Source organism: Megascapheus bottae, chromosome 20 (genome assembly GCF_031878675.1).
Source record: "Megascapheus bottae isolate mThoBot1 chromosome 20, mThoBot2.hap1, whole genome shotgun sequence".
In the NCBI taxonomy this organism is placed as follows: domain Eukaryota; kingdom Metazoa; phylum Chordata; class Mammalia; order Rodentia; family Geomyidae; genus Megascapheus; species Megascapheus bottae.
Window position 1 is genome coordinate 20,761,238 of NC_143528.1, and position 11,877 is coordinate 20,773,114.

The 11,877-nt window shown below is 46.1% G+C and overlaps 1 protein-coding gene across 3 annotated transcripts in view; it reads right to left on the bottom strand.

The window, feature by feature from the left end:
• Stox2 (storkhead box 2) overlaps window positions 1-7,860 on the bottom strand; it is a 99,573-nt gene extending 91,713 nt beyond the window's left edge. For all 3 annotated transcript variants that reach the window (XR_016539041.1, XM_090354143.1, XM_090354145.1), the window contains exon 1: window positions 7,577-7,860. Coding sequence is in view for 2 of the 3 variants with exons in the window: in XM_090354143.1 (XP_090210269.1) it covers window positions 7,577-7,742 (166 nt within the window). In the remaining variant the exon portion in view is untranslated. The remainder of the gene's footprint in view (window positions 1-7,576) is intronic.
• Window positions 7,861-11,877: the final 4,017 nt, after the last annotated feature.

An 11,877-nucleotide genomic window follows, 5' to 3' on the forward strand; every position in this document is an offset into this window, starting at 1 on the left:
TATGCATACACACACACACACACACACACACACACACACACACACACACACACACGATTAAGCAGTACTAAGGGTTGATAACAGACAACTAGACAACTGCTCTACCACTTGAGCCACATCCCCAAGTCCTATTGCTTTTTAGTTTTTCAGATAGTGTCTCTCAATTTTGCTTTGGGCTAGCTGGTCTGGGACCAACATCTTCCTGTTTCCGTCTCCTGGGATTATAAGTATGATCCCACCATGCCCAGCCCTCTTTCACCTCTTAAACTCAAACAATTGCAAAGAATCCCCATCATGCCCTCCTTGCCCACATATCCACTGTGTGGTTCCAATCAATCCAAGGATTCATCTTAGGAGGTTGGCTAGTTAAATATCTTTGAGTCATACATTCATTTGAGTGAGGATTTGGGAAAATATATAATTTTGTCAAGGGAAACACACCATTTCACAGAAGGGAATTTCCTCTTTTTTTTTCTTGCCAGTCCTGGGTCTTACACTCAGGGTCTAGGTACTATCCCTGAGACTCTTTGTGTTCAAGGATAACACTCTACCACTTGAGTCACAACACCACTTCTGGCTTTTTCTGAGTAGTTCATTGGAGTCTCACCAACTTTTTTGCCCTGGCTGGCTTCAAACTGCAATTCTCCTGAGTAGCTAGGATTGTTGGCATGAGCTACCCTACTTCTGGCAGGAAGTAGGTCAACCTTAAAGGGAAAAAAAATTAAGGAAATAACAGATGCACAGGGTACAGGTATGCTACGGTTTGGGTGAGGTTTGTTCCCCGAAGGTTCATGTACTAGATGGGAGCTTGGAGGTCTCTGTCACAGTACTGAAAGATATTGAGGATTTAAGAAATTATTAGATCTTGAGATGACTGCTCCTGGAAAGAGATTAACGCCCATCCAGGGGCAGTGGGTTAGACCTGACCGGACTGGTGTTACAGCTGTTATAAAGAACCTGTGTGCACTTCCTTCTGCACTCAGCCCTTTGGCCATGTTGTAGCACAGTGTGGGATGATCTCTAGCAGCACATGCACCACACTGTTCAGATCCACCAGCCACAAGAATTCTAAGTCAAATAAACCATTCTGCAAATTACTCAGCCCAGATATTTTATTATAGCAGCACAAAGCAGTCTACCACAAGAGAGAACATGAGCATGATTTAAAAAAATGATCCCTAGGGAACTGTGTTAATGCCTAATACCATTCAGAAACTTGGTCTACAAGGGTCTTATGTCATAGTGCTCAATATCCATGATGTCACCTACTGGGTAAGCCACAGTTAGCTACCCTTCCCTTTCATCACTTCCATCCCAAAGTGTCACCAATCTGTTGCTTCCCCATAATCCCTGACTCCACTCAAATTTCAAGATCCTCGCTTGCCTAGCTATATATTATTTCTAATTACTTCTCCAAGTTGCAGTGTAAGGAATTTCACATGCATTTTTATTTCTAGCTTCATGCCTTGGCTCATATGACTTCCACACTCCTCTTCAAATTCTTCCCCTTTTCCATATCTTCAAATCCTACCCATTCTTTCAAGGCCTCAGAAATCCTCCTCCAAGTCACCTCTCCTAAGTGGCATCCCTCTCTTCTCTGAGCGCTATTCTACTTCCGCCAACTCTATCAAACACCCATTCTTCACTCTCCACTATGTCTTGTTATTTCTTGCTTTCCCAGACAGGCAGTCCAATATACCAATCCCAGAATGAGATCCTGCAAGGGGAAGATTTTAGGGGATATATCTATAACTTCAACAGTTATTTTTAAAAATGACTCACAGTAAGACTTCAAGACATCTCTGCATCCAACTATTTTTTTAAAGAGAAGTCATTCATCCAATAAACATTTACTGAGTCCTTATACATGCCAAGTTTTGTGGATGTTGGCAAAATGGATCCATGACTACAACAGGTACTGTTAAGGGGGAGTCCTCTGTCCATGCAAGAGCACCAGTAAACTGGTAGTGCAATACAATGTGACTGTGATGCTATAACATCAGCATACAACAAACCATACAGGAGTGATTCACTTGTAAGGATCTGAAGGAAGACCAAAAGAGAAAGGGGGAGACTGGGCAAGGTGATTCGCCCCTGTGATCCCAGCTGCTATGAGGCTGAGACAGAACAATCACCAAGTCTAAGGTAGCTGGAGAAACATAGCAAGACCCCTACCTCAAGGAGGGAGGGGAAGAAGGAGAGAGGGGGGAGTGACACGGGAGGGGAGTGTATCTATCAGCTGTCTGAAATGCTTAATGGAATCCTTTAAGACTTCCAAGTAGTGTCACATAAAATGACAAAGGCAACAAGATAGAGCTGAAGGTACAGAGAGTTCCCAAGACAGCAGTAGAGGTAGAACCAATGGGAAAGTGATACCTCAAAAACGTTCATGGTCAATAATCTATATAGGACTTAATTCATGTCATTGAGAAACATTAAAAAAAGGAAGCAACACACCAAACGTTTCTTTAGAAGATATTAAATAACAGGAACCACACAAAATCTCTGGGGCCAAAGGAGACACCAAGAGGATGAACTGGGCTGGAGATGTGATTCCCTTAGAAGAACAAAAGATTCAAGCTGCTGGTATGAAGAGATGTTTAGACGGCAGAAATCAATAGGATTTTCTGGCCAACTGGTGGGCATTCCAATGTCAAATAAAAATAGTCTAGGGATTTACTACTTAAGAGAAAGTTTATTACCTACTTTAAAAATCATCCATGTCATTCAGTTCATGTGTTACTGTATCTAGAGTTAATTTACAGTTGACTGCAATCTGAATTCTCACACACCATAAGAACCTCAACTGTATACCCTAAAGATTAGCTATCTCACCATCTCTATGGTTGATCTACAGAAGTTCAATTCAGAAGTTGGTGAATTATCCCACCGGCAAGCATCTAACCAGTTTTTGCTCCTTGGTTATATGTACTAAAGAACATTCCATTATTTGATTTGCTTTAACTTTCTAGAGTGAGGAAAGTTAAAGCACAAATCACTCTAAGGATGTTAAAACCCCTTAGGTTCCCATACAGTCACATTCATATTCCTTTTACCTCTACTTCCAAATAAAAACATTCACAAAGAGTGTAACATGTTGAAATACCAAGAGAGGTGACCTTTACTAAACATGTTCAAGTTCTTGGGAAATAAAGAAGTAAGTCATTCACCACCAAGTGTAATATTCCTCTTCCATGTCGCCTGAAAGAAGTCAACAGAAGTAGTTTCAAATTAAAACTCAGCTGGAGCAGCTAAGCTGAAAATGGATCTCTGGGAAGAGGGAAAAGGAGGGAGACAGGATGTTGTTCATGAAAACTGGCATTTGATTATAACCTATAAGACCATAATCTATCATTTTTCTCCCCTCACCCCCACGCCCCATTGCTCTAGCCACCAGGTCAAGTCCTGAGATGCAAACACTCAATGTACAATTTGATGACAGGAAACAGAATCCCACTGCAACAGAGCACTATTCCCACACACAGAAGCCTGTGACCCCAAGAAGGTGAAAAGTGAAAAGGGGTTTTCTAGTCATTTATGTGTTAGCACTCAGAAATCACTACACAGCCATTATTGAGCCCAAATGTAGGAAGGTCAAACGAGGTTCGTGGAAGACCCACACTAGAGCTTAGGGTTCATCTTCTAGTCCCCCAAAAAATCTTAACTCTCCTTAACATAAGAGGACACATGCCCCAGAATTTTTTTCTATAAAATGAAAACTAATAAACCCATCAAATCATCTTCTGGTCATTTGTATTGATAATCTTCATTAAAGCAACAAACAAAATTGATCTTTTTAAAAAATAATTGAAAAAAATAAGTTATAGCTTTTATTTATGTTTCTTTTCAAATTCTTTAAAGCCACAGTATATGTTTAATGCCTGCTTCATTCCTTAACAGACATTACTGAAAATAACAAATATCAAAGCCAAATTGCCAGGGACTCTGCTTGCTGGTTCCTAAGTAAAGCCTTTTAGAAATACATTCTATAGAACCTGCAGACTGGAAAAATTGACTTTCAATCTTGATCAATAAGGAGACACCACTAAACACAAAGAAGCTCCAAATCCAGTTCTGTGGAGGGTCAGGGAAGGAAGAAGTTAGCATCATTTGAAGGAATTAGCATCATTTGAATGAATGACTCAAGCAAAGCTATTCCCAAAGTACCAGAGCTATGGCTTCATCCACAAAAGATTTGAAGCCCTGAGATTCATTTCAAAGAGATACACCATTAGGCTAGCTTCTACAAAGTACTAGGCTTTAACACGGCTTTCCCTCTTGGTGGAAGTTTTACTTTAATCTACTGTTAATAGCTCTTTTGTTTTTCTAGTTTAAGAAAATGTGGAAGAATGACGCTACCAATCCCTTTTCTTCTTCATATAATACCATGCGTGATTCTATTATTCATCTTAATCTAGACAAAAAGCAAGATTTCCCTCCCCCCCCCTTCTATCACTGGGAAATGAATATGCCAAAGGAACAATGGGGTCCTCTCCTGCTCTTTGCACCTTTAGGTTGCTTCGAGGCTGGTGGAGTCTTAGGATTACTTTAGATTTGGTGGCAGGAGTGGAGAGCTAAAAATGGTCATAGAAGGCATGGGCCTGGAGACAGAAACCTCCTAATTTCCATCTAACCAGCCTCATGCAAGACCTCAGTCTCCTGGCTGTCTGATCCTACCTCCTGAGCTAAAGGCCAAAGGTTAAGCCCACTGCTATAAATCACATTTCATACTGGTAATTACTTATTACTAGGTAGAAATAGTGCTGTCTCATTAACAAGGGCGTACACATGCCTACAATTCTGCCTAAAGCATCTACTGTGTGCTACATAGGTGTACCAAGAGAAAGCGAGTCATGTCTTTTTCTAAAAATTCCTCAGGATTTCTCATTTACCAAGTGTTCTTTTTTTTTAATCCTTATTCTTCTTAATGATCAGGAATATTTGCTATGGGAATTCTAGAAATAATCTTAGCTGAAGTTTCTCTTGGTTCAGTTGAAGTTTCTTTGGGTTTCAGTTTATCTTTTTCTTTGAACAGAAATACTTTCCACAGTAAAAGAAAGACTATTAAAAAACAAAGTATGAAAACATGATTAATTGCTAAATCATATGACTGGACAAAGAGAAAGGAAAAAAATTAACAGTTTCTTCTTTTCTATCTTATGTGTCAAAGGTTCTGCTCATACCCAAAGTGACTAATTTGATACATTTACATCTCCTAAGGGGAAGAGTACTTATAAATGGTCTCCAACTGTTTCAATACAGCATTGACTTCTATCAACTCTCTTATGTTGAAAAGATACTTTATTTTAAAAGAAAATAGGTAGGATACTCATCCCACAAAGCTACATTTTTCCAAAACTTGGAAAGATCCCATCCAGTCTTCTTAATGTTCATTGTTAGTGTTTGTCCTCATAGTTACTATTTTAACAGCAACACCTGCTCTTTATTCCATGTCCTAACTGTCATCTAAAATAAAGGATAAATAATCTCTCTCCCTATATAAAACCCATATATTCTATCCAACCTGGTGATCCCATAAGGATGTAGAGCAAAGTGCTTTACCCTGAGAGGGCACCTCATAAAATGCTGAGTGAATGACAAAGCTCTTCAAGGGGCTCTTGTGTTCTCAGCACTAACCTTACATAGATGAACCAACCTGAAACAGGTTAACTTTCATGATCACCAAAAGAGCAACTCGCCACATACAGGTCAAGAGCTGAAATCAGAGAAGCAGATGAAATTAAAAGCATCTTCCTCAAGCTCTCAAAAATTGCCTTGCAGCACCAGAAACAGCAGAGAGTTCTTTTGCAAAGATGGAAAATGTGATCATAATGAAGCAATGTCCAGAGAGATTAAAAATAGGCTCATGGGAATGTGCCTGAAATTACCAAGAATTTTGCAGATTTGTTGAAGAAATGGTGGCCACTTGCCCTCCACTTGCTTTATGCTTACTTTAGGCACTTAAGAGGGACAGAAGGAGGTGGAGGGAGCTGATCAAAATGGAATGAAGACATTCAACCCCTAAGTATGTGAACCCTGGATTCACTCAACACTCAGTACAGACATGGATCTATGTACATTTGTATTTTGCGGTTAGATTTGGATCGATGTATATTTTGGAATTTACTGACACGAGTCAAAAGAACACAGCAACCACAGCAGTGACTTAAATTACTGAAGTATAAACTGTAGTTGTCACTTCCCTTACAAATTTGGCTTTTCATGAAAGAGAAAATCAAGGAAGCCTTATTGCCAAAATAGTAGAACATCCTTATGTCACCTGATTTTTCAATTAAAAGAAAAAAAAGGTAAGTTATTTTACTTCACCTTTGTATACGTGGAACTGTGGTCACAAGACATTTTATAAAGCATGAGATACTAACCCCAGTTTAAAAGGACTTGCTGTTTTAGGAGGCAGATAGAAAAGCTTGCCTGTAAGAACAACCACAAGCTTAAAACAATCTTTCCAGTGAAGACAGGGCTTAGAGTGATTTGGTGTAGTATGTGGTTTAAAATAAAACCTTGTTTCTTCCATTACACTGGATCTACAAGCAAATCAATTATTTTCACAATGAAAAATAAATTTTAAAAAAAGAAGTCTGAAATCTTCCCTATCATGACAGAGAAGTGGTTACCAAGAAGGAAGGGGGAGGGGGGAAGCAATAAAAGATTTCCTGGATTTTCCTCCTCCAGCATCTCAAATATACCATCACTGGGTTCCCACATCACAAACCAAAGCCACTCTGTCGTATTTCCACAGGGAACTGGGCCTGGTCAGAAAGGCTTTCCAGGGCTCTGCATTTTTAAGACGAAACCTAGGTTGAGGCCTCCACTTCCATTGACCGTTTTTGTTTGTCCTTCCTGTCTGACATGCAGATTCACGACCCAACCTCCATTCTTTGCAAGCAACCGAATTCAAAGCCACATAGGTTCAATCCACGCACAATCAGGCGGGGTCTTCAATCCACACCATTAACCCCACAGAATGCATTCAATGGGCTCCAGCCTAGTTCCCTGCCTGCAAATCCGACCAGCCTTGAGATAGCTGTGTGCACCCCTCTAACCCTGACTCGAATCCAGAATGGCGCATGGAACCTGCTCCTATTATTAGTTATTATTACTAAAGGGGGTAAGAAGGTTGCTTAAATACCCACTAAGGTGAGACTGGCCACACTGCAGGAGCCGGCGAGCCTGCTGCAGCTGCAGGCGACCCTAGACTGGGGCTCTTGCACAATGCCCAAGGAGGCTACTGCTGCCTTGGGGCTTGCAGTCATTTATCTCCCCGCAGCCCAAACGCCTGGCTCATCCCCCGCCCCCTCCCTGCCCGCCTCCACCCTCCCCCTCAACCCCCCGATTTTACCTAATAGCACTCCAACCCCATATGGAGAGGGCCTGCTGTGGATCTTGCAGAGGTACAAAATGGTGGATGTGAGCTCATTTTTCCCCTGCTTTCCCCATAACTTAGCGCATCCATCACCGCGGGGCCTCGGCTCCAGCACCCCCCACCCCCCAGCCGCCGCGCACCGAGCGCGCCCCGCAGACCCGGCCCCGAGGCAGCCCTGCCGCCGCGACCCACCTGATGTCATGTAGCCCCGCGAAGCCTGGGGCGCGAAGGCCGCGGGGAAGCGCTTGTGCAGGCGGTAGTCCTTCTCGCTGCGGGACCTCATGCGGTCCGAGGCCCGGTCTGAGAAATCCGAGCTAGGCCAGGCTCGCCGCAAGGTTGTGCTCCGGGTCTTCTTCATGGTGCGGAGGGCGACCTGCCGGCCCGGATCCGGGGGCCTCAGCGCCGGGGCTCAGCGCGCTGCTTCATCCGTCTACGGCGGGCACGACCCGGGCGGACTCTGCGCACATTTTCCCAGCCCCTCCTCGTCGTCGGCGTCTACACCGCCAGCAGCGGGTCCGGCCCTCCCCACGCCCCCCCACACCCCCACGGCGAAGGCTCCGGTTTTACACACGTCCCACAATGCATTACACTTCATTTGCAATCCGCTCGGCTTATAGCTTCCAGATTCCTGGGGGGGAGGCGAAAGGCACGTTTCGGAGACTCGGCGGCCGGGAGGAGGCGGGGAGGGGGCGGGTGGGGTGGGGGCGCGGAGACTTGCAGCGTGAAAGCAATGGGAGCGCAGACAATGGCCCGATTCAGCGGCAGGAGTGCTTAGCCAACTGTGTGAGCCACGGCACAAAAGACCCAAACAAATGAGGAAACCGAGGCCTCCGGGGCTGACCCGGGATCGGGCACCCGGGAAGCCGGAGGAGCAGGGGCGGCGGCGATGGAGGCAGCGGCAGTCCCACTGCGCCAGGAGGCGATCTGCGCCGAGGCGTGGGGATGACAGTGTCCAAACCGTGTCCCTCCGGGCCTAGGGGCCGCGCGGCCCGCAGCAGCCCCGGTGTCGACCGGCTGGGCCTCCCCCGCAGTCCCAGGGCGGAGATCTTCCTTTCCCGAGGCCGGGATGGGGGGAGGGGGGGCCGGGGAAGCTCAGGGATCCGGCCGGGCTCCTTAGATCGCAGCCGCAACCCGGCAAACGAGGGCTCCTTGCGGAATCCAGGAAGAGCCCGAGTCGTCCTGGCGACTGCGGCGCCTCGTCAGTCTCCTTCCTCCCGAGGCTCCGGGCGGTGCGCGTGGATGCGCGGGTGGCTGGCTGGCTGCGCCCACACGCACGCGCCCCCCTCCACCGGCATGCTCCTACTTACTGACCCGGGCGGCGACGGGAGCCATGGCTGCCAAGGATGCAGAACCCGCCGATCGACCCCCGCGCGGCGGCGGCGGCACCGCGCACGGCTCCGTGGCGAGCGCGCGGGAGAAGGGCTGCGGAAATGGCAGGAAGCAGGAGGGCCGCCCCGGCTCCGGCTAATCACCCATCTGCGGGGAGTGGGAGCGCCGCCGATCCTGTCAGGCTTTCATTTGCAGGGAAAACACTCTGCGGCAGGCGAGGAACCGGGGACCCGGGCCGGCGCCTCAGCCCGGAGACAGCGCTCGGGTGATTTACATATGTGAGGACGGCCCCTCCCCTCGCGGGGAAGGCGAGTCTCCGTGGGAACGGAGGGATCCGCCGGGCCCACCTGCGACGACCCCAAAGGAAGCCACGAGCAGAGGGCGGGGCGCCACCGCGAGCTCCTCCGACCGCCTGACCGCCGCGTTCGGGGGGCGCCCAGTGCACCCCACAGGGGATCGCCCTCGGTCCCGGGTGGAAGTCACGGCCAGCCGGCTAGGCGGCAGGTCCCAGTCCCGGAGCCCCGCTGGGCTCGGCGCGGCGGTCTCCGGTCCAGCAGCCAATCGCTACGGACAACAATGCGCGCCAGGCGCGAAGGAGGGGGCGAGCGGGGCGCGGGGCAAGCGAGGCGCAAGGCGAGCCGGGCGCCCGCCCGCCGCCCCGACCTGGGTCACTCGAGTTAAAGGCGCGGGGCCACACGACTGTGAACCCCAACCACGCTCCGCCACTGCCATATTGTTTCTTCTCCTAACCGCTTATCTCTCCCATTTGGGTTGCCTAAAATGCTTTCGCTCTGTAAACAAGTAAACATACATCTGATTTCCATTCCGATGCTATATCGTATTTCATATTCATCTTTTATTTCATTTTTTCGGAGGAGGGAATCTGTGACAACGCAACGTTCACACTCATTTTTATACTGCTTTCAAGAGGCAGAGGCAGGGGCATTAAGGCTTGATAGACTTATACTTAGGCAAAGATCATTTTGAAATGTTTTCAAAGTCAGGAGATTCTAAATGGTTAGGATTTGGAAGGTTCTAGTACAATCCGGTGCTGTTCCAAGGATTGAATGAGGGAAGAAGGGCAAAGAGTTTCCAGATGGAGCCAAGAAGAAAGGGAGCGGGGTTACTCACAGGCATAAAATCGGTCCCGGGGCTTGAACTCTGGGACTGGGCACTGTCCCTGAGCTCTTTCGCTCAAGGTTACAACCCTACCCCAACAAACCAACAACTACTCAGAACTTCCCATGAGCCAAAGCGGTTATACCACGGACAATAGTTATGATTTTATAGCTACTGGTGATAGCTGTGGTGAGATTCGTTTGGCAGGTAATTATTCACTGTCTAGAATAAGCCATGGATACTCACCAAACAGGGACCATACCTGGCCCTCTGAAGCTAGTGGTCTGTAGAAAAGGGATACAGTAAGACAGTAAGTGCATAGACTGCTCAATTCAATGAAGGGAACCCTCTGTGGGAAACAGGCAGACAGAATAAGGAGCTACTTAAGCAAAGAGTGGGGGAGATGGGATTTCAGTACAAGGGACTAGCCTGTACAAAGGGCCTGAGGTAAGAAAGAGTTTGGCTTCTTCAGAAGAAATGGAAAAACAAAACAAAACAAAACAAAAAGGGCCAGTGTGGCTGGAATAAGAGTGAGGTCCGTGATGAGGTCACGGAGGAAAGGGAGAGTCAGAGCATGCAAGGGCTTGCAGGCTGAATTTAAAGGCTTTGTATTCCATTCCAAGTGCGGTGTGCGCGGTTTGAATCACTACAAGGTTTGAAGCAAAGAAAAAGTGATAGTTGGACTTCTCAGTGCCACTACATAGAAAAAGCTGGAAGTGGTGCTGTGGCTCAAACGGTAGAGCACTAACCTTGAGGAAAGCCCAAGGTTAGTGCCCAGGCCCTGAGTTCAAGCCCCAGGACTGGAGAGAGAAGTGGGGTAGGGTAGGAAGGAGAATCTCAGACTTGTCTGCCTAGGCTGGCTTCAAACTGGGATCCTCAGATCCCAGCCTCTTAAACAGCTCAGATTACAAGCTCCAACATCTGGCTGTTTAAATCACTCAACTTAAAATTGAAAGAAAAAAAAATTCCGTTGTTTTGAACATTTCAGAGAGGACAATTACAGCTGTTCCCAGCTAATTCTGAAAATAGACCTTACCTAAGGGAAGTGATCCTGCTCAAGCCAAATAAGGGCAGCATCAATGGGCTAAACAGAAGAATCAGAGCAGATGATATGGTAAAGCAGGGAGGCAGGGACAGTCAAGAAATGCATTCATTCAAATCAGGTGTGTAGTTATGAAGGGTGACATCTAGCAGGCAGTGTATTGTAAAGTCAATGCTACTGGAATCTAGTGGATGGGGACAGGAGGTGTAAACTGACTCAGCATGTCCGCACATTAGGAGAACATTTACTGCAGTCCTAGGAAATGAAACGCTGGTCCCCAAGTCCTCATTTGACACCTCTCATTTAACACCTGAGACTATCAGGTGTTCAGTTGCAGGTTATAAACTATCCATCAGGTAATCTCAGTCTTGTGACTTGAGTATCCAATACTAGGAAAGCTTACTACTAAAGAAATCAGGGTTTCTCTATTAATAATTTTAAATCAGGCTTAAGGACACTTTGCATATGTGGACTTTATCATATTAAAGATGCTAATAAGGCAGACTGGTTTGACAACTTGAATTCAATTGTGTAACTGAGTTAAGACTTGTGATCTTAAATTGGGAGATGTAAGAAATTTGTATTTGAAATTCTCTTAAGACTTTGTAAGTAAGAGTTTTAATGATTAAATGAGTTTGCTACCAAAAAAATGTGAATTCTATGGGGCTAGGGACACTTTGTCCTATTTATGGTTGCTCATGGTTCTTGCAATTGTCACAGCTACAACTTCTGTAACGACAATACACAAATGGCTGGCAAGCACTTGAAAATCTTTAATATTACTATTCACTGAGGTGATCATTACTGAAAAGAAAAGAAAATAGCAAGTATTGGCATTGATGTGAAAAACCTGGGGCCTTTTACACTGTTGGGCAGGAATGCAAAATAGCAATATGGCTATTGGGGGAACGTAATGGCTAGTTCTCAAAAAGTTAAACCTAGAACAACTATGAGATCCATTGATTCCACTTCTGGATAGAGGTACATATATGAAAATAAGGTA